The 23,937-nt window shown below is 34.7% G+C and overlaps 1 protein-coding gene and 1 long non-coding RNA gene across 9 annotated transcripts in view; both read right to left on the reverse strand.

The window, feature by feature from the left end:
• Positions 1-856: 856 nt before the first annotated feature.
• The window catches only part of LOC110807179 (general transcription and DNA repair factor IIH subunit TFB1-1-like), a 36,191-nt gene continuing 13,110 nt past the window's right edge, over positions 857-23,937 (reverse strand). For 5 of the 8 annotated variants that reach the window (XM_088219838.1, XM_088219834.1, XM_088219835.1 and 2 more), the window contains 19 exons: positions 22,942-23,020; positions 22,574-22,635; positions 22,402-22,465; positions 19,695-19,809; positions 10,898-10,973; positions 10,644-10,739; positions 10,474-10,518; positions 5,223-5,279; positions 4,929-5,084; positions 4,724-4,789; positions 4,024-4,147; positions 3,771-3,827; positions 3,475-3,602; positions 3,173-3,361; positions 2,966-3,079; positions 2,697-2,774; positions 2,444-2,491; positions 1,915-1,983; positions 857-1,372 (listed from right to left, as the gene is read on the reverse strand). In XM_088219838.1, the coding sequence (XP_088075964.1) occupies positions 1,283-1,372; positions 1,915-1,983; positions 2,444-2,491; positions 2,697-2,774; positions 2,966-3,079; positions 3,173-3,361; positions 3,475-3,602; positions 3,771-3,827; positions 4,024-4,147; positions 4,724-4,789; positions 4,929-5,084; positions 5,223-5,279; positions 10,474-10,518; positions 10,644-10,739; positions 10,898-10,973; positions 19,695-19,809; positions 22,402-22,465; positions 22,574-22,635; positions 22,942-23,011 (1,704 nt within the window). In that variant the 5' untranslated portion in view covers positions 23,012-23,020 and the 3' untranslated portion in view covers positions 857-1,282. Of the gene's footprint in view, positions 1,373-1,914; positions 1,984-2,443; positions 2,492-2,696; positions 2,775-2,965; positions 3,080-3,172; positions 3,362-3,474; positions 3,603-3,770; positions 3,828-4,023; positions 4,148-4,723; positions 4,790-4,928; positions 5,085-5,222; positions 5,280-10,473; positions 10,519-10,643; positions 10,740-10,897; positions 10,974-19,694; positions 19,810-22,401; positions 22,466-22,573; positions 22,636-22,941; positions 23,055-23,937 lie in introns of those variants that run through there. The other 3 variants (XM_088219836.1, XM_088219837.1, XR_015819068.1) reach the window with 3 other exon arrangements.
• On the reverse strand, positions 5,286-10,467 carry LOC148253768 (uncharacterized). Its single transcript, XR_015819069.1, has 3 exons — positions 7,278-10,467; positions 6,907-6,932; positions 5,286-6,825 (listed from the first exon to the last, which is right to left on the reverse strand). It is a non-coding gene; the product is annotated as an uncharacterized LOC148253768 (long non-coding RNA).

Consider the following 23,937-nt stretch of genomic DNA (forward strand, 5'->3'; position numbering starts at 1 on the left):
GTATAGCTTGAGTTGCAAAAATACTATTTAAGAGAATTTTATAATGTTATCCCTTTAAACAGTAAAAACGACTTCATGTTTGGTGGAACCAACTGTTAGATATTAAAATTATCAACTGAAGCAAAACAGCTGTATATAACGAAGTGTGTAATATATAGGTGTTGTCAATAATATAACATTTTGGTTTATAAATGTGTTATTTATTAAAACATTATGATATGTATTGCATATATAATATATATGTATTCATATATGGATGGGAAAAGCTGAACAGAAGGAAGACAAGGGACCACGGCCAGACAAGCAGAAGCAAGACAGCTCCCAAACAAGCAGCAGCAATAAATAATGAGGAGACCGTGCGCGAGAATAGCAAATGAAAGAAGAAAGGAAAAGGACAGACAATGTTCTGAACGACGGACAATGTTCTGATCTTGCGGCGAGAGAGGTCAGAGGCTGATTGCTAGGCAGAACAAGTGGGAGCTAAGGCTCGATCATGTACTATTTAACTTGTGTTCTCAAAATTATCAAAAATGATAAACTACATTTTGCCTTCAACTTTGGTGAAAAAAGAAACTTGTTTCATTTTTTTATAACAAAATACTTTGAAAATGCAAAAACTACAACCAAAAACCATAGCCAGATATTGCCAAAGGATCCACTTTGTGTAGTGTTTGCCTTAAGAGAAAAATCTAAGAATCAGTGAGGAAACAGTGACTCAGTGAGACCAAAAGAGCAGCAGTTTGAAGTCGGGGATAGACCCCGCTGATTTCCATGAATTTTCTTTTCCAATAATGTTAGCCCACAAAAAAAAAAACAGAAAATGAAATAGCTTATCGGTATCCAAAATGGCAACTCATAATAAAGATTCACAAATTTAGATATTAAAAATCTCAAACCAATGTATGGAGCCTGTCAACCCTAATCGTAGCAAACCTTTTTATACAGATTGCTAACACTTCCACTTAGAACGGAGCTCGAGCAATCTGGAGAGAGAAATATAATAGGTACAATGGACTTGAATTTCAATAAATTAAAAGAAAAAAGCGAAACTGCCGCAATCTTCTTTTAACAACTTTCAATTTGGCTCAACTGTAATAATTGTGTGTTTGATAAGTTTAAAACCTTAAATTGCACTCATATTTCAATGGATCGAGAAATGGGCCGGAAAATATTTATATGGAACTCAATAAAAATTGTTTTGATCGACCATCGTAGTAGCTGCAAAAGGGAGGAACATTATGTTGCAGCAAAAATCTTTAGATTAAATGGAGTAGCCGTTCCATTAGACATAATATCCGTTTGGTCTCTCCCCAACCTTGGATGACCTTCTCTGCAAATCTGCATCATAATGCTGAAAAGCCGCTTCCAGAGCCTGCAGAAAAGGTGGTCTTTCTTCATGAGTTCCACGCAACACCAACATATAAGCACACCCAAATTAATTGGTTGCATTGCAATTTTAGTTACCTGTTTACTGATAAATTAAAATAGAAGGTGACTTTTAACTGTATAAATATCAAGAAGCAAAACAAGCAATGGATAGCCTATATCAAAAAACCATAGCTCCTTTTCCACCTTAAACCCGCTGTTGCACAAAAGGAACACATTTTAATTGTGTTTAGTTCGCAAAACTAAGCTCCAGCCAGATGACTATACCACATAATATATTTTTCAAAAACACTTCAAGCAAACCCCTTACTATTTGATTGAAATACACAAGTACTTTCTGATCAAACCCGAATCCAACTAGAAAAATGAGGTATTATTCATGCAGGTCAACTCATTGTTTGAAATTTTATTCAACTCAACCACAAAAACTTATGTCTTTATTAGAAACTTCAGAAACATCGCAGTATAAGTAAGTGTTAAACATTTCCTCCAAAAGGAAAGTTCTGAGGTCATGAGTAAAGCACTGACCTGCTGCATTGGACGAACAAGGAGAGAAACATGGTGCCGGAGTTCAGATTGCACTGATTCCTTCAATGCCTGGAAGTTTATAAGGTGAGTGGAATTATAAAGACATGCATTACAGACATCATTTAGAAACAACAGTTAGATCATACAAAGCTACAAGTACTGATACACCATAAAAGCTATCAAGCTATTCATTTTACTAAAAGGTAATCAACACCATTGGAGCACCATGTTGACAGAGGCGTTAGTAAATGTACCAAAAAAGAGAAGGGTTTACACAAATATATATACACCATACAATATATGAAGCTATTTATTTTATTAAAAGGTAATCAACAACATGCGGGAACCATATTGATAGAGAAGTTACTAAATGTAGCATAAAAAGAATGGTTTACGCAAATATTTTTACACCACAAAAGCTACCAAGCTATTCATTTTACTAAAAGGTATTATAATCAACAACCATGGCAACACTACGTTGATAGAGAAGTCAGGTTCCATCGTGCTTATAGAGAAGTCAGTAAAATACCTCTAGCTGTGGATAAATATCTGACATAGCGTCCTTCAGTCTACCAACCTGCATTTAGTAAGTAAATAAGCAAGAAAAAAAAAAGAGAAAGCAAAATTGGATCAAAATGTGATATCCAGAGAGTAAGGTATAAGTTCATAAACCTTACTCCGCAACTCCCAACTCAAAACAAACTCCTCTATCTTTCCAATAAAAATCAAATATCATAAACAAACACGAATAGAAATACCACAAAGAAAAACCTAGCTTTTACCTTAATCTGAAGATGTGTAGCAGTAATTGGATACGATGACCAGAAATGTTTCAGTAATTCTTGAATAGATGTCCAGTGCTGTAGATCAGTAAAGTTTGATATAAGTATAAATTCAAGAGTTTATATTAAGATAAATAAGTTTAAAAAGACCAAAATTCAAGTAAAATTGCATTTCTAATAACTGAGAATACACCATGCTTCCACAACCCACTGATCAAGAAAAAGAAGTACAGATTGTATTAAAGGCGACGAGGACTAAATGAACTCACATGCAGAAGTTCCTCTTTTGTTGAGTTTGGTAACCTGTCCAGGACACTCTCCTGAGGATTCTTCCCTAAATGATATTTAGCACTTGATATATTATGCGTTAAACCATTAAAAACCTGAATGATAAATTTTTACTGTTAATCTCGTGCATTTAAAACAATATATCAGCATTTAATGGCCATGCAAAACATTTACAACAACGTTATCACCTTAAAAGCCACGTCTGATTTGACTATGGGATTACTCAAGCCTTTCGCTTTAACCAGAGAAATGGTTTCTTTAAGAGATTCAAACGCTTCCTGCGTGTTAAAGCTCTTCGTTCGTTCCATTGCACCCGATGTATCTTTGGATGTTCTAAGTGCATTAGCTTGTTGAGAATCAAAATAATCTCGAGGATCCTATTTTCGAAAACAAAACATCTAAAATATATTCTACTGAAAACAAAAAGAGAGATTAAAAATACTACACTATAGCAAGCAACAGGCAGAATATGAAGATCGGAAAATCCAACCTTGATGCAAAGTGCTGCCAAAGGAGGGTCACAGGGTGCCTGAAGATCCTCCATCTCCGTCATCCGGGAAATTCTATCCAATCTCTCCTGGTTTTCCCCTCCATCAATTTCCACATTAGCCCTACTTACTGCAAACAGCAACAAAATTTAAGTGCATTTCAAAAATAGAAATCAGAGGAGGAAAAGATAGGTAGTAAACAAAAATTGCTAACAGACTTTTTGTGAAGGTTGAACTGCGACGAGCTGGGTGCACAGTATCTAGGTATAAATCTTATCCATAAAAATTGAATGCTAACCTTGTTTTGCCTGCGCAAGCGCCTCTGCTACAGTCCTTGTGTCTTCTGAGTCAATGTCTACATTCAAGTTTGAAACACATTAAACATCTGCAATTTAGTTTTACAAACTAAAAGTCTTAAAGCTGAATGAGACATATTTAAGTGGGTGACTTGACTAACACGTACCTCGTCATAGTTATTCTTGACATGAACTACTAAAACTAAAAGATAAAATATAGCTGCAATTTAGAAGAAACAAAAGATAGAACCTAACCTACAGCTCTCCCTTCAAGAACAACTGCAGCATGGCGATTAAGGTCTTGCGACAGAGTCCTCCTGTATAAGTCATTCAGTTCTTCGGTTGCTTCCTTGATTTCATAACGAAAGATCCCATGATCCTGCATGTTAAAGAGGGCAACTAGCATCGTATATCTCTAACTTTAAGTAAATGAAGCTGTTAGGCCAAGAGACGCAACCATAAAGATCCAATACAAGAGCACTGCAAAATTGATGACAGCATCAAGCATAATAAGCCCTGGGAAGATGGATATAACTGAATCGAAGATTTGTAAAACCCACAATGTTCCACCAGTAATTACCTAACTGTTCGGGTATGAACCAATCAGACCTCATTTACAAGATCTTAAAATTTGTGATGCTGTAAGCTTGTACTTCTGTTCCTTCTGCAGCAGAGGCTGCTGAAGTTTAATATGCCATTATGCTTTATAATTTTTCTCTTATCAAGAGGTGAAGAAAAATTAACTAGTGCACTCTCTAAAAATGCACAAGCAAAAAACCAGCATCTCACTATTTACAGTTGCAATATTGACTAAAATGTTTTCTAAATTCTCGAGTAAAATTTTGGTGCTAGAAATTAACATAGAAGAGCATAAAAAACCTTCATGATGACCCCTTCAGTGCTTTCAATGTTCACGCTTAATACTGATAAATATAATAAGCAACAGTTATCTTACAGCTACATGTGTGTAATCATCCCCCAGATCAGCATCCATGTCAAGAGTTGGATCAACTCGTCTAATCTACTGACAAAAGAAATTATGAGATAAGTAAAATAATAATTTAATATTGTACAGTTTAATGCAGAAGCAGCAGAATTTTATTCTTGTATTTGATGTATTAAGAAGAAAACTACGTATTCAATTCTCAAAGAAAGACCACCTTTCTCCGAGCTTCACTGGCCAATATATCATCAGGCTTCAGAAAAACAGCAAGCTCCTCATCTTCAGCAGCCTCTGCTGCAGCAGCAACAGCATTTTTTGTACTATGGAGATATTCTGCTCTAAAATATTTGGTCCAGAAATCTTTTTCGGACATCTAAATCAAATCCCCCCAAAAAAGAATGGTAACAAAGATGCCAAAAGAATTTCAGCACACTGAAAGATATTAATATATTGAATATGATCATAAAATGGATAACATAAAACAAGTATAACACGACATTGTCTTTGTTACCTTATGTGGAACAAAATTTAAAAATGCCTGCCGAACAGCTGGCTTCTCAGCAAATATCTGGAAGACAAATGTATTGTTACAAAATGTACATATGAAGAAAAAAATGGTAGATCGTAAAAAGAATCTAAAAAAAAAAATCATATTTGTAGACTACTGATGGAGGCTAATATAATATGCTGCATCACCAGCGATTAGAAGTCTTGTAGCTGAAAAATGCATGAAGAAATTTATGGCATATATCCAGAAAATTAGAGTTAAATATCCATGTAAACTTTAGAGAAAAATACTAAATATTTCTTATATTTTATGAAAATAAAAATAAGGATATATATACATGTAAATAGAATTATATATGATAACTAATATAAAGTACCCTATTAATTTTTTTTTTAATTAGTTTAATACATTTAGAAACATAACCAACCTATTATGTATACAGTTCTTTTATAATATTTTAACACCCTCCCTCAAACTAGAGCATAAACATTAATCATGCACAAGTTGTTCTAAAGATATTCAATCCGTATTCTATTAAAAGGCTTTGTGTATATATCACCAAATTGTTTTATTGTCTTCACATAACAATAGATATGCAATTTTCCTAAATCTTATCTCGGATAAAATGACAATCAATCTCGAAATGTTTAGTTCTTTCATAATATACAGAATTTGAGACAATATGAAGGCCAGCCTGATTATCACACCAGAATTTTGTAGAAGACGTGGGCTTCAAACCCAATTTATCTAAAAAATAATGTATTCATAAGATTTCGCATGTAGATTGGGTCATATCTCTATATTCAGACTCTGTACTTGAACGAGATACAACTGTTTACTTCTTATTTTTTCATGATGCGAGATTTTTACCAACAAAAACACAGTATCCCGTAGTAGATCTTCTATCAATTTTACATCCAGCCCAATCAATATCTGTAAAACATTCAATAAGAGAATGTTGGTGATTTCTAAAGATTATGCCAAGTCCCAGGGCACCTTTTAAATATCACAAAATATGTTCCACAACTTCCCAATGTTTGAATATAGGTGCAGACATAAATTGATTTGCAATACTAACAGAATATCCAATATCTAGACGAGTCACAGTAAGGTAATTCAATTTCCTAACTAGTCGCCTGTATGTCTCTGGATTATCAAGGGGATCACCATCATCTTTTGTAAGATGTACATTTGGTACTATTGGTGTATTGCATGACTTAGCTCCTAACTTTTCTGTTTCTGCAAGTAGGTCAAGTACATATTTCCTCTGAGATAATAAAATCTCTTCCCTACTTCTTGTTACTTCAATACCCAAAAAGTATTTTAGTTATCCCAAATCTTTGGTATTAAACTTAGTATGTAGGAATAACTTGAGAGAGGATATTCGTGCATGATCATCTCCTGTAATTATAATATCATCAACATAAACAACAAAAAAATATACTACCAACTGTTGATTGTCTGTAAAAAAACTAAATGATCACACTTACTCTTCTTCAATTCGAACTGACAGACTACCTCACTGAACTTTGACAAACCACGCGCGGGGACTCTATTTCAAACCATATAGAGATTTTTTCAAATGACAAATTTTTCTGTACTCTCCCTGAGCAACAAACCCAGGTGTTAGCTCCATATACACTTCTTCTAATAGATCACCATGAAGAAATATATTTTTAATGTTTACCTGGTGTAAGGGTCAATCACGAAAGGCTGCAATAGATACAAATAAACGAACAAAAATAAGTTTGACCACTAGAGAGAATGAACAGAAATAAGTCTCGCTACAGAGCCATCTGGATTCATTTTGGCTGCAAACATTCATTTGCACCCTACAGCCTTTTTTCCTTTGAGTAAATCCACCAGATCCCAAGTATGATTATCATCAAGAGTATTTATCTTTTCCAGCATGGCATTACGCCAACCGGAGTGATTCAAAACCTCTTTAACTATTTTTAGTATAGAAGTTGACTCTATAGAAGTAATTAGACAAATGATCATATAAAATGAAATTAGCAATGGGATAAGTAGAATAAGGAATGGTGCATTGACATGTACCTTTACGAAGATTGATGGGAAGATCAAGATCATGGGTGGTAGGATCAAATGACGAAAAAGCTGGTGCAGGACATGTATCATTAGTCTTTTGTCTTTTGGAATAAACATGAATAATTGGCGGTGGTTCTTGAGTTGGAGTCATACCATCATCAGTTTGTTCAGAAGGCACACAAAAAGAAATACTATTACTTTGTTGCTCCATAGTAGTATTGTGTTGGAATTTATAGATGAACCACTCATCGTCCTTCACCTGATCTGTAGAGCTGGACTATGAAGAGAAGAATAGTATATTCTCTTAAAAGACTACATCGGCTGATACAAGATATTTATCGAGATTTGAAGAGTAATACCGGTATCCCTTTTGCAAACGAGAATATCCCAAAAAGACACATCTCAAAGTTTTGGGATCCAACTTAGTAATATTGGTTGCACATCTCGAACATAACAAATAGTACCAAATAGTCGCGGTTGTACTGTAAATAATGACTTATTTGAAAAAAAAAAATATTATAAGTAATATCACATTCAAGTACTATAGATGGTAGACGATTAATCAAAAAACATACAGTGGATACAACATCTGCCCAGAATTGCTTAGGAACTTGTGTCTAGAATAAAAAGAGCTCAAACAGTCTTAAGTGAATGTATGTTCTTTCTCTCAGCAACCCCATTTTGAAATGATGTATCGACATACAAAAACTGATGAAGAGTCTTATGTTGAGTCATATAAGTTTGAAATGAATTTGACATATATTCTTTACCATTATCACTTCTTAACATATGCACCAACACATTAAATTGAATTTTGTTTTCCGCATGAAAAGTACAAACATGAGTAAACACTTCATAACGATTTTTCATAAAGTATATCCAAATCATTCGAGAAAAATCATCCACAATAATAACAAAATATTTAAACCTTATTTTTGACATAACAGGACATGGACCCCATATATCATAATGAACTAATTCAAAAGTAAACTTAGCTCATTTATTAATTCTTGAACTTGACGAGTTACGATAATATTTTGCAAATTGACACGACTCACAATCTAATGAAGATTTAGCATGAAACTGAGGACACAACTTCTTTAACATAGTGAGAGATGGATATTCTGACTGACAATGTACTTCAAATGGAGAGATCATACTAGAGCAGGCAACTGGTTGAGGCACCCAACTATCAAGAATGTAGAGACCTTCTTATACACATCCTCTACCAATAATTTGTTTTGTCATAAGATTTTGAAAAAAACAATGATCAGGAAACAATGAGATATAACAATTAAGTTATTTGGTAAGTCTACTTACATAAATCAAATTGAAATTAAGTTTAGGTAAACTTAAAATAAATATCAGGGTAATGAAGGGAGTTGGTTTTATAGTCCTAGAACCCTCAATATTTTAAGTTGATCCATCAACAATAGTTATAGGATAGGGTGCTTTGTGCGATCGAAATCTAAAAATATTAGACTTACCTATCATGTGATCTGTAACAGCAGAATCAATCACCCATTTGTTTGATGAAAAGATAAGACATATTTTACCTAATTCAGCAAAAGTAGTAGCCGGTGGGTATTCTTTCAAATATTCTTGAAACTGAGAGAATCTTGTATACTCATCAGCTAAAACTATAATAGTTTTCTCATAAGAGGAGCTAATAGTAGCAGCAGTTGCAATATTAGTAGTCTGTATTCCCTGATTCTGATTCTGCAATTTCTAACATTGTCGTTTTGTATGTCCCTGCTCATGACAGTAATAACAAACAATATTACTTGAATCATTGTTCCGACTATTCATTGCTCTGTTTTTTCCCATGTTATTATTTCTTTCTCCTCTGTCGACAAGAACATTAGGGTGCTGATTGAGTATAGTATTCTCTGTGCGTAACATCCTACTGAAAACTTACTGAAGAGATGTGATCTCGGAACCGGATAAAATTTGAGATTTAGTAGTCTCAAATTCAGGTGGAAGACTAGCCAATAATCTCATTACGGCCATCTGCTCTCTCTATGTTTGTTGTACCTTGATGTCAATACTAAACGGCAAAAATACATTAAGCTCCTCATAAATCTTTTTGAATTCCATAAAGTAAACTGTGAGAGATTTGGCCTCCTTCTCAATACAATAGAAGGTCTTACAAACATCATACATGCGGGACACATTACCTTTTCCAACATGGAAACTAACAGAAGCACACTGCCACCACCGGAGACTAACTGCCGCTGCACGCGTTGCCGTGGAAGTTCACGCGTTGCCGCCGGAACACCACACGACTGCCGGAAATCATCGAAATGCCTCTGTTTGGTCTGAAATCATCACAGACCCCACCGGACAATCGAAATGCAGAAGGGGCTTGCAAAAAAATACCTCAAATCGCACTGGAAAACCGAAGAACACTTGTTGTCACGTGATCTGCTCCGCCACGACTTCCTCCGCTCTAGCCTTCTGGTTTCTTGCTCAGAATAGGCCGGCCGAACGTTTCTTCGTGTTTTGACTTTGTGTCAAACTCTTCCCACACGCGAACCGACCTCCTCCGGTTCACCCGACGCCTGATGACATAGAACCGCCGGCTAGCAAGTTCGTCCACCTCTTCTGCATGCACCACCGTATCGGCCGCGATCTGAACTAATCAAAGAATGATGGTTGGCTTCCTCCGGTATCGGGAATGGGTTGTTCAATCCTTTATGTGGTCTGATATAATTTGACCTCTAAAAACTCTAACTCTAACTCTGATACCATGTAAACTTTAGAGAAAAATACTGAATATTTTTTATATTTTATTAAAATGAAAGTAGGGATATATATACATGTAAATAGAATTATATATAGTAACAAATATAAATTATCCTGTTAATTTCTTTCCTAATTAATTTAATACATTTGGAAACATAATCAATCTATTATGTATATAGATCTTTTACAATATTCTAACAACCCATCATTTAGTTTCCAATAATGAATCCCCTACAATTTTCATTTCTACAAATCTTTTCGACATTTTAGCATCTAATAACTAAAGGAGTAAATATACTTTTCTATTTCATATGTAGTATACTTTGTGTTGAACTCTACATTCTAGTGTCCTACAACATTAGCAAATTTGTGTAATAAATAAAATCATCCTCTGAATACCAGTTCATATCTGCACTGTGACATGCGGGATCAAAATAATAACCATCTCAACAACACATACCTGAAAAATGACCTCAGGCGTCAGGTTAAATGTGACTCTGTTCGTCTGAGAATAGAACAATTTGAAAACCATTTAGTCTCCACATGACAAAATTACCATGAAATAGTATCAGAAAATAGGAAATCAAGTGCTTAGGTTGTACGTATATGCAGACAAGGTTTGTATTGTACCCGACCATCAGTGGATGGTTTGATATCTGAAACCATGCCACTTTTAAGACCAACCTGTTGCTTTGACCTCTTGTTGGATTCCCCACCAAGCAACTTCTGCATTTAGAACCAATCAGGTAATTTCAATTCTGTTAACATAATTGCTTCCAGGTTGCCACTTGATGAGCAAAAAAAAGGTATAAATCAATCAGAGAAAGAATTTTGGAATCAAGAAAACAACTGATATTAACCCCAAGCTCGGAAAGGAAACTAACTTTTCTAGTTGCCCAAAATTCGGCTTCTGTCAAGACGCCACTTATCACAAATTGCTTATGCAATTTCTGCAACTCACTGTAAAACAAAAAATTTGGTAATCAAGCAATCCTAAGGAAATTTTCCTCCAGAAAAGTTAATGGGGAAAACAGTCAAAAGAAATGGTAAAAAAATTGTCTTCAACTGTCTCCACATGTTTTTTTAAGGCTGATGCAACCTACAGCAGCAAAAGAGATATTCAGTTCCCCTCTCCCACTAGGTCTAGGAGAAAAGAAACTGCCTTCTACAGCTGGCTAGTTGATATTTTAAGGGTGATTGTCAAGTATGACTGTTCTTTAGCATCTACTTCCCTACTTTCCAAAGCATTATTATAGATACTGAGGATTTTGACTGAAAAGAGTTCATAGTATTATTGCTGGATTAACCAGCTTATATACAGAAAATAACCTCCCAAGAAAAAGGAAAAGTTGAAAAATATTTATACATAGAGAAACAACATTGATGCCTAACATAAGCTAATAAAAGCCCCAGATAAAGAAATAATCAAATCTCCTAATTATCTTAATCGGGAAGCAGTAGAATAAGAAACAAAAGATAACAAATCAAAGAAACCAAAGCCTAGAATAATTCTACACTTCACTGAAGCAGGGCTGAAGTCATTGTTCATCCCAAGTTTGGCACTTAGGGCTTCAAAGCACTTCAGAGTCAAGGCTTTAGTTAAGATGCCTACAACTTGGGAACTTCTTGGTACGTAGATTATTTAATGACATTGCCTTCAATCCTTTCTTTAATAAAATGACGATCGATCTCCACGTGTTTGGTCCTGTCATGATGAATCAGATTCTTGGCAATATTGATGGCTGATTGATTGTTAGAGAAAAGATTTATAGGTCCTCCAATCTTGACTTCAGTTTCTTCATGTAGTCTTCTTATCCAAATTCCTTCAGAAATGTCATGAGTCATGCACAAAATTTAACTTCTGCATTACTTCTTGAAACATAAAGGTTGGTTTTTGCTTTTCTAAAGTAACCAAGTTCCCCATGTATAGGTAAAACCCAGTTATAGACCTTGGACCAATTATTGATCTAGCCCAATCTTCATCACTGTAAATCTTCACTTCACGATCGCAATCTTTCTTAAAGAATAAGCCCTCATCAGGTGTCAACTTCAAGTAGCTTAGGATCCTGTATACCGTATACGGCCTCCATGTGTTCTTCCCTTGGATAATTCATGAACTGACCCACAATACTGACCAAGAAGACAATGTCCAGAGCGATATGTGTGAGGAAGATGAGTCTGCCTATCAACTTTGATATCAACACTAATCAACTAGAGTATCCTATCAGCTAGAGTATCCTTTTCTGTCATTGCAAGCTTCGTAGTAGTTCCCGGTAGAGTGCCAATTGGTTTACATCCTAGCATCAGTCTTCGAGTAAGTTCAGAACATATTTTCTCTAAGACACTAGAGATTCCACTGCTTAATCAAGCTACCTCCATTCATAGGAAATACATATATTTCTTAGGTCTTTAATTTCAAATTCTGTTGCAAGAGTTTTGTTTAGATTAACCATTTCTTCTATGTGCTCACCAGTGCCAACTATATCGACATACACTATCTTTTGTTTTTTTGATAAAAAAAGAATTCTATTGAGAAAAAGAGGGTAACATTACAATAAAAATAATGGATAAGTCATCTAGCTAAAGCAAAAGAAAAAAACATAGCAGAGAATGACATGCACTATCAAAACAGACAATTTACTTTTTGAGATCTCTTTATGAATTAAGTATAATCGGCTTGGAATTGAGAGTAACCTTGTAACTTCACCCCTCTGGTAAATATGTTAAACCATATTGTCAGGGACTGTTTAGAGACCTTTTCAACTTGCAAACTTGATTCCATGAGGCTTGGATCTGAAAGCTATGAGGAATCCTCATATACACTTCGCCTGCCAGATCTCCATTTAAGAAGACATTATTCACATCTAATTGAAAAGTGAACAATAACATATAGCAGCTAGAAACAAAATAACTCTGATAGTGTTGTGTTTTGCTACAGGAGTAAACATTTTTTGATAGTCAACTTCATAATACTGAAGCCTCTTGCAAGACAGCATCCTTTGTACTTGTTGACACCGTCATCCTCCTCATACTTCACAGAAAAGAAAGACTTGTACCCTACTGGATTTTTCCCAAGGAGCAAATTTGTGATTTCCCATGTGTAATTCTTTTTAAAGCCCAAATCTCATCATGTACTACTTCCTTTACTGTAGGATCTTTGGGATCCTGTACAGCATCCAAATTGGTAACATTGCTTTGAAATTGGAGATGAGGTTCAAACACAAGATATAGTTATGAACAGGGTGTTGTGTGCACGATCTCACTCCCTTCCTTGGAGCATGTAAAAGGTTAGGGAAGAAAAATATTGAATAATTCTTGTATTATTATTGAAATGAAAGTAGAAATATATATACATGTAAACGGATTCATATATAGTAACCAACATAAATTACCCTAATTATTTTCTTCTTAATTACGCTTACATATTTGAAAAGATAATCATATTATTATATATAAAGAACATTCTATAATATTTTATCACTCTCCCTCAAACTGAAGTATAAATATTAATCATGCCCAACTTATTATGAAGATACTCAATCCGTAATTCATTCAGATGTTTTGTGAATATATCACCAAATTGTTCTCCTGTCTTCACATAACCAGTATATATGAAGTTTTTTTAAATTTTCTCTCGGACAAAATAACAATCAACCTCGATATATTTAGTTCTCTCATAATACACAGAATTTCAGGCAATATGGAGACAGTCTGATTATTGCACCAAAGTTTTGCAGGAGATGTGGGTTTCAAATCCATTTCATCTAACAGATGATATATCCATAAAATTTTGCATGTGAACTAGATCATAACTCTAAATTCGGACTCTGCACTTGAGCGAGATACAACTGTTTACTTCTTACTTTTTCATGATAACTCGTGATAAACCAAAGCTGGAGGCACATCATCTAGAGGAATACTTTTATCTGTTTACTCAATAAAGACACCTAGTGTGAAGCTATAAATGAGTCACTCGTCCGCCTCCGAACCTGTAGACTCTGATGATGAGGAGAATAGTATATTCTCTGAAAAAATCACATCAGTTGATACCAAATATTTATTAAGGTCTGAAAAATAGCACCTGTATCTTTTCTGGAAGCGAGAATATCCCAAAAATACACACTTCAAGGTATTTGCGTCTAATTTTGTCACAATCGATCGCACATCTCGAACATAACAGATGCTACCAAATATTTTAGGTTGTACCGAAAACAAAGATTTGTATGAAAAACTGAGACCGTAAGGAACATCCCCATCATGCCCTATAGATGGCAAACGATTAATCAAGAAACAAGTTGTGGAAACGACATCCACCCAAAATTGCTTAGAGATTTGTGTTTGAAATAAGAGGGCTCGAGCTATCTCAAGTAAATGCTTCTTCTTCCTCTCAGCAACCCCATTTCGAGATGGTGTATCAACAAACGAGAATTGATGAAGGATCTCCTGTTGAGTCATATAATTCTGAATTGAATCTGACATATATTTCTTGGCATTATCACTCCTCAATACATGCACAGAAATATTGAATTGTATCTTAACTTCAGTACAGAAAGCACAAAAGTGAGAATACTTCTGAACGATTCCTCATAAAATATATTCAAGTCATGCGAGAAAAATCATCCACAAAAATAACGAAATACTTGAATCCAGTTTTGGACGGAACAAGGCAGGGGCTCCAACTATTAGAATGAACTAACTCAAAAACATATTCAGCTTGTCTATTAATCCTTGTACCTGATGAACTACGGTGATGTTTTGCAAACCGACATGACTCACAATCTAGTGAGGATACATCATGAAACTAAGAACATACTTTCTTCAACACAGGTAGAGATGGATGTCCCAATTGACAATGTGCTTTAAATAGAGAGATAATATTAGAGCAGGCAACTGATCGAGATACCCAAGTAGTAAGAATGTAAACACCATTTGATATATTTCTTTTACCACTAATTTGTTTTGTCAAAATCTTGAAGAACACAGTAATCAAAAACAAATGTGATATAACAATTCAAATTTTTAATAACCTTATTCACAGAAATCAGATTTAAAATAAGTTTAACTAAACTTAATACAAATGACAGAGTAATAGATAACATTGGTTTTGTGGTCCCCAAACTCACAATATTATATGTCGACCCATCAGCAATTGTTATAAGAAAATGTGTTTTGTGTGGTCAAAAACTAGAAAAAATATTAGGATTACCTATCATGTGATCTATAACACCAGAATCAATCACCCATCTATTTGAGAATAGATAAGATATTTTTTTCTCTGATTCGGCAATAACAAAAAATTTATTCAAACATTCCTGATACTGAGTGAATTTAGTATACTCATCAGCTGAAATCATAACAGTTCTCTCAAAAAATGAACTAGCAATAGCGACAATAATATTAGCAGTTTGTGTCCTCCAATTGTAATTCTGCAATTTTTTACAATACTGCTTTATATGCCTTATTCACGACAGTAATAGCAAACAATGTTATCATCCATTTCAATTCAGGAATTACAAAAAAATGACAATCAGAATACTCAAATCACAACAATCAGAGATACCCGAAAAACACTGCAAATACACCAGAAAATCTGAAAAAACAGAGTATCTCTTCACGCACGGGTATCAACAACCCTATCAGGACCTCACTATCAACAACTGGAGGACCTGCGCTACCGCATGCACCGCCGCTGAAAAGCCACGCACCACCTCCTAAAACCACTAAATAGCCTCCTTTCGGCTTGAAATCACCATAGAACTTCAATGTCAGCCCTAATCTGGAATAGCGCTCGCAGAAACACCCCAAATCGCGTCGGAGAGTAGAGAATCGCTTGCTGTCGCAAGATCTGTTCCACCCTGCCTTTTCCCTCTTCGGCCTTCTGGTTTTGTGCACAGAATTGGCCGACCTAGCTCCTCTGTTGCTTCTATCCTCGAACGGGAACCCAACACGCACGAGAATGCTCTCCTCTAACAATCACGCCGCATGCAACCTCAAACTGTCACCCAAACCGCTTCCTCGGCTTCTCCCATGTACACCACCGTGCTAGCCACACTCTGAACTAGCCAGAGATCGGTGGTTGTCTTCCTCCAACACCGAGAATGAGTTGTTCAACCCTTCTTTTGGTCTGATGTGATTTAACCCCTAAAACCCTAACCCTAACCGTAACTCTAACCCTGACCATAGCTCTTATACCATATAAAGGGTTAGGGAAGAAAAATACTGAATAATTTTTTTATTATTATTAAAATGAAAGTAGGGATATATATACATGTAAAAGGATTCATATAGGGTAACTAACATATATTACCGTAATTATTTTCTTTCCAATTACGTTTACATATTTGGAAAGATAATCAAATTATTATGCATATAGAACATTCCATAATATTCTAACAGAGCAACTGGCTAACTTAAATCATCCTTAGGATTATCACTAGTAAGATTTTTAGAAATTGAGTTACCTTCATTCAATGGATCCGGATTGGACTCTTAGTTTAATTCATGTAACGTCCAAGGTTCTTCTTAATACTGAGGTTTTTCTCTCATGGAGTAGATCCTTATTATTTGTCAGCAAGACTGATGAAGAATTGTGCCCATGAAGCGTGGACTTAGATTGAATAGGGTTGACACAAGTCTCAGGCTCAATGGAATTCGAAAATATTGTGGAAGTTAGAGTTTCGATGATATTTGATGTGGAACATGAGGGATTTGATTTACCAAACTCTCAACATTGCAAGATTGGCATTCCTCATTGTATTCACTCTCTCTCTAAATGATATTATTGGGATAAAACAGTTAATTTCCAAAGAAAGCAACATCCATAGAATGGTAGTACCTCTTTGTTGTTAGTGGATAACACTTAAACCCTTTTTATTTGGTGAATATGCTATAAAAATTCATTTTATGTCCCAAAAATCTAGTTCCCCACAGTTACAAGAATGAATGTGGATGAATATGGAACACCCAAATATTTTAAGGAACTATGGACAAAAGCTGAGAGGAAAGATAATATTTCAAGAGAACATGGATGATGTTTGGCGTTTGCCACTTGAGGATACAAGATGACATTCGGTTTATTAGAGTTACAGCAATGATAATGGCATTTCCTCATCAATCTTTTTGGGACAATGCTGAAAACATCAGGGATCGGTCAACTCCAAGAAAGTGTATGTGTTTGTGTTCTGTAATACCATTTTGTTGTGGGTGTCAATTTTTATGAATAGTTTCTTGCCCTAACAGTCTCCTAAAACATACTTAAAATATTCTCTGGCGTCGTCTATTATAATGATTTGAATTTTGATTTGAAATTAAGATTATGTCATCATGTTGAAGTTTTTGATGACTCGACCCGCCTCAGATTTTTCTTTTAGGAGAAATACTAATGTCAATCGAGTATGATCATCAATAAAGAATATAAACCAACATAACCTTATAACATATCTTACCCAAGAGGGCCCCATACATCACTATGAAACATTACAAAGGAACGACAAGCAAAATATGCTACAAATATGTTTTGAAACTGACATACTTCATATTGGAAGATATTTTGATTTAATTCCAAATAATAGCGGAAACAGTTTTTCAGGATACACATAGTTTGGATGACATAAACGAAAGTGTCACAACATGGCATCTTGGAAATAGAAACATGAAAAGATGAACTACAAGAATTTAAACTACCAACTTGTAGAGCTGGTCCACTGGGAGTCTTATTGCTAATAAGTACGTGCAACCTCAAGCACTCCTAGCAATTGTCCTCCCAGATCCATATCCTAAAATTCACACAAACTTTTGAAAACTTTAGTGGAATAGCTCACGACTCACTTTAACGAATACTTATATACGACTAGGGATTGTTTATCTTGAAAGCATCTTCCACCTATCCCATCTAAGTTTTCATTGAGACCTATTAAGGACTTGTATAATCACTTATACTCAACAAGTTTCTTATAGTATAAAGCACCATCCAAATGTTTCCACACGTGTTCAAACATATCCAAAAAGGCCGCCGATGTCTATTGAAAATGTTGAAGTACTCGATGACGATAGGTTTTCCTTATTGATGATCATGAAGAAGACATTCAATGTTGAATAGTTCAAATGTGTTTTCAAGTGAGTATGCATCCTTTACAGCTTCCCATATTTCTAACATCATTGCGTATAAGGGAAAATTCTCTCCTATTTCATTTGTCATGGAGTTGAGGAGCCATGACATAACCTGGTTGTACCTATCTTCCATGGCGAAACGCCAAATTCTCCCTTTTCCAGCCAGACTACTTTGAGAGGTAATCATCTTTAGCTTTCCCATATATAAAGATCAAAACCGATCGAGATCTCTCACAGGTAGTTCTGACTGTTCAGTTTGTGACTAATGATGGAGATTGATGAGGTATATATGCCTCTCGGTTGGCTGACAAGACTTGAGATGACTTCCAATGATGAAGCTCGTCTCTCAATGTCCATGGAGGTTTTTGACTCCCATTCTTTTTTCTTTCTTCAGGGGCCATCCTAGTTTGCTCCAATACCATGAGGATTTTGACTGAAAAATAGGTTACAGTATTATGGTTGGATTGACTAGTTTATATACAGAAAAAAGCCTCTCCCAATAAAGAGAGAAAGTTGACAAATATTTACAAAAAAAAAAAAGGACATCTACGCCTAAATCAGCTAATAAACCCCTTGACCAAAGGAAGATCAAATCTCCCAATTATCCTGATTGGGAAGCAACAGAAGAGAAAACAAAAGATAACAAATAAGAGAAACCAAATCCTAGAACAATTCCACAGATACAATTGCAGACTATAAGCCACATCTCATGCAGCAGTTGCTTGTTTTATAAGAAGATATTAATATGAAGTTTGCTAAAAAGCATTTCAGCAAACTTACATTATGGTATAGTACTGCTCCAGTGCCCTTGCATAAACCAACTAAATGCTAGTTTTAGGAACATGAGATCCGATACTTGGAGACTTTGGTAGAGTAGACAAGATCAACAATTCAAATTTTGAGGTAGACAAATATTATTTCACAAATGAACATGCTAAGGTTGATGAAACTAAAATATCACCATCGAACGGATAATTTCTCTTCAAACATCAAAGGTGCATTATCAGCACCATTTACAACTTTCTAGTTATCTTTGATATTCTGATTCTTCCATCTCATTTGAAAATTTTACTTACTCTGCAGATAATGCAAAGACTTGAAACAATACACAACTGTATATCATTGAAGTACATGTAGTGAGATTTAAAACACATAGGATTTAAGGAGCTGGATGGATATTTTTCTTAGTTAGTTATTACAAAAAAAAATTCCTTTGCTCGTTTTTATTCTCTTCTACATCAAAGTTTAATCATTGACCACTTGATTGATATTTAACTATTTTGTATATGAACAATATCCCCTTAATACTTATGTGCATAATAATACTTCACTTTTATTTCAAAAAAAAAAAATCTCTTCTACTTCAAGAGGTAGTACATCAAAACAAACCAAAAACTTCATTTCAATAAACATGCATCATGAAGAGAGAGAGAGGGAGAGGGAGAGGGAGAGGGAGAGGGAGAGAGAGAGGGAGAGAACAAGACAACTGAAATTTAAGGATATTGATATACAAGCACTTTAATAATACCTATTCTTATTGGCCAAGAAACCAAAAACTAAATATAAGTCTACCTATTTTCTCGCAACAGCTTGATTCGGAGCTCCATTTCTGCTGCACTGAGTTGCTCATCATGAGATGTTATGGTAGGTTTCTCATACGTATCTTCACCTTTTGCAAGGACTTTGCCTGATCAGAAGGAAGCAAGCATCATGAACTCAGAAGTTAGAACTCAAAACAGAATTTACTGTTGCGAAGATTGCTAGAAAAGTGAACAAAATTATGCAAAAGTAATATCAAAAAATTAGTTCCTAGGGAAAAGATCATTTTACAAACACCACAAAAGCAAAGGCACGAATACATTTTACCTTGAGCACGAGAGCATAGTTATATGAGAATACACACAAAGCATGTGAGCAATGATATGTTCACGCAAGTATACGCTGAAACCTAAGGATTTCTTCCTAGAAAACCATAGGATCCTTCATGCTGAATCCTCCAGAAAGAACAAGAGTAGAGAATTAGTCTTAAACATGAGATCAAAATATCACAACACCCACAGAGAAGGCTAAACATAGTTCCCATAGGATTTTAACTCTTCGTCTAACCCTCTGAGATAATGACAGTAAGCAGATATTATGCTTATAACTAGAGGATGCTTGAGATTGCTTATGTACTACTGAAAAGCAGCTATAAGTGCCATTTCACGTCTGGTAACACAAAAAGCAAGGGTTTTCTAGGTTTTTACTAGGTTCTTAGATGTTCTTTAACAAGGTGCTTCTAACCTTTTAGGTTCTTTTTTCTTATCTGAATAGACACTATCTTATCCTCTCATAGTCCTCTAATCATACACTTTATCATTCTCTAACCTAAAATCACATTAACTCTGGTGCAGCTTCTCTGCTTCTCTTCCTCTTTGCAGGCACATTGCATCTTCCACTGTGCATTCATCCTGCTTCCATCTTAAGTAATGCCTTCATCTCTTTCACTCTCTTCTGATTTCCATCTTCGTTCTTTTCTCTTCATCTACTAACTTTTTTCTTTTTCCTCTCTCCGAGCAGATACAAGTGCAATTTTCTTTACCAGCTGATCTGCTTCACTTCTCACCATGTAAGCCTTTCTTCTCCTTCTCTGCCTCTGTTTTCTGTTTCCATTTTCCTTCTAGCCTTATTTTTCTTTCTCGCTTCCTGCCAATAGCTAACCATGTCATTTACTTCGTCCTATTTTGCTACTCATTCCTTCATCAAGTTCTTTCTCTGCTTTAGTCTGTCATCTAAGAACCACCCCTCACCCTCTGTCTCTACTTTCTGCCTTTTGAAATAAATAAAAAAATAAAAAAATAACACAAATGTACAAATATCTGGCCAGTCAACCAAGAACAATATATATATATATATTATGTATTTTTTTTGAAATAGATATATATATTATGTATATAAACTGCTCTTATAAATTGCATATAAATCCAACAACCCAATCCAGCGATGGTGTCGCCAGTAAGGATGGGTTATTGATGTTGTCATATATTGGGTATCCGAGTCTGATTTCTGCTTTCTAGTTGATGTAGGACAAAGTAAGATAATTAACAGCACTTGCAAATTTGGAAAAAAAATCTAGATATCGCATCTAGGGCTCTTAGGTATAACTCTAAGATGGATTGAATTGCACCATCAAGTATTAAGAAATTCTTAAAATATAGTATTGAATAATTGAGTGATAATTTAGAGGTTAAAAATGTATTTACAGAGTATTAAATAAGTCTTTCCCGGAGAATAAAAAATACTAAAATAGTAAGATTAAAAACACTACTCCTTAATAAAATAGGAAACCAATGCTAATAAAATTATGAATAGTAATCCTGATAAAATAGGAAATAATAATGCCAAAAGAAATAGGAATACAAAAGATAATAAACTAGAAACATAAAATAACCCAAGTAAATGACTATTATGCCTCTGAGCCATCATCAGTAGCTTCTACTCTGTTGCTTTGAGTTCTGGTACTTCACTTTTACTGTGGCCCTGCTTTGCTTTCTAGTGTGTTGTGTGTTGATAATGATGCAGTGAGTGATTGATCAACTCATTTTTATTCTTAGGCTGCTAGTAATTAACCTAACTTTAATTTTTTGAATTCTTTTTCTAATTATGATTTCATATACCTTCATTTCACAAAGCAATGCAAATAGTAAATCTCCGTATAGCATACAATTAATAAACCAAAATTATAAAGCATTATATATATATATATGTGTACACCTACACATTTAAAATATAATTTAGAAAATAACATAGTTATTCAAATTAACAATGATGTGTGTAAATGTTTGTGCATACATCATAAGGTACGTGATAAAATATTTGTCAGAAATATGTTTTGTTTAACCAATTTGGAAGATTTCAAATGGTTAAAATACAAGAAAAGACTGCAATACTCTAGTTGGTCATTTTAATGTCACAAAGTGCTTATAAGCATATCTTTTTACCAAACACAAACTGTTTATTTTTCATATTGAGTAATTTATCCGAATATGTAACCACTTATTTTAGATAAGAACCCAATAGCTTTGAGTAATTTAAAGCACTTTAATGCTTTAATTTGACGCACTATAGTGCATTAAGTATATTTCTTTAAGCAATCCCAAATGCCATCTTAACAATAAGGAGACAGCAAACCGAGAAACCCCATCATAATGAATCTATAAAAAATTAATTAAGCTATGCACAAATAGATGGATATGATATGTATCCAGCAATGTGACTATGGTTGGAGATTGTGATTTACCCACAAAATCTCGGCAAACTTGGAGATCAGAATAATTTTCAAACTCAAATATGTAACTTCCACCCTGAAACAAAACAGTAAGGCATTGAAGAGAGCAAATACATAAGAATTAAACAGAATTCATAAACAACCAGCAAAGACAAGAATGAAAACTAATTTCAAGGACAAAAACCTGCTTATTGCTTAGATTAAGCCAGGGTGGTTTATTTGATCCCTCCTTGGTGTGTTTTTGACCTAAAAATTTATCACAAAGAAGATGAAAACATAGCCGCAGAACCAGTAGACAACTAAGAGGAAAAACAAAGTCCTTGTTAAATAAAACATATCAAAGCAAGTTATAAACTTATGCATTCCCATATTCATTCCGCCAAAGATTCAGAATTAGTAGCTGACAACGTAAATTGGGTTAAAATCAATACCTCTTTATTTTACCTCTTTTTTTAAAGAATTCTATACTTCCATGAAAACATTTGGTTACACATATATTCATATATACCAAAATCACAGAAACCCATACAACAGTAAGCACCAAAAGTGGACCTTTTATGGTTTGAAGCTGCACTTTGAGCTTTGTAGTTGACCTTGGATCATTGGGGATGAATATAAACATCTCTTCCCTCTGTAGAGAATACAACAATCTCTTAGCCACATAGCTGTATCACAGGAATGCACATGTATACATGTTTAATCAATTACTCAGAGAAGTCGCTTCACCGTCCTATAAGCCCAATATTTATTATAACAAAAGTTACAGTGTCTATTAGATTTTTTTTCTTAAAAAATATAATAAAATCCATTCTGGGCTTCCAACTGGGTCTACTATATAAAGGATTTACAATTGCAGAAAATTAGTCAAAGCTCTATAAGGACCACCAACCATTAGACCTTAGTGAAGGAACAAATTGGAATTTTTTCTCAGCCCTCCTGCTCTGTTATAGATCTTGAAACAGAAAATCATAAAAAGAAATTACAGAAGTCTTCTGCATGCTTCTTCTGGACCTATCTTGCCTAGAAAAGTTCTGGTTTTTAAGAGGAAACCCAAAAATCTCCTTGAGTGAGAAAGTCCTATATTCCTGACTTAGGATCTAGTTATGAGATTTTGGTCAATAGAATAGGCTTGTTAAGTGAGAACTCAACGATCTCTTTGAGAACCACGCAAGAGAACTCAACCTTTTTAAGTGAGAACTCAATAGAATAGGCTTGTTAAGTGAGAACTCAACGATCTCTTTGAGAACCACGCAAGAGAACTCAACCTTTTATGCATAGCTTGTTCAGATTAGCTGCATAAGTCACGTACATATATAGAAGTCGAGGTAAAATTGACCGCCAATAAGAGAACCACATTAATATTGACAAGAATACCGTCAAAAGTGTGTGGGGTTCTCATTATTCTGACTGGCTCTATCTTCCGGCGGACAACACTGCTGGTGGTATCCTCATTTGTTGGATATCAGAATTGGTGGAATGTACCGACTACATAAAAAGTGAAACTTCTATTTCTTGCTTATTTCTCAATAAGAAAAATAAAGAAAAATG

The sequence above is a fragment of the Carica papaya genome, chromosome 5, assembly GCF_054855325.1.
Source record: "Carica papaya isolate Zhongbai chromosome 5, ASM5485532v1, whole genome shotgun sequence".
In the NCBI taxonomy this organism is placed as follows: domain Eukaryota; kingdom Viridiplantae; phylum Streptophyta; class Magnoliopsida; order Brassicales; family Caricaceae; genus Carica; species Carica papaya.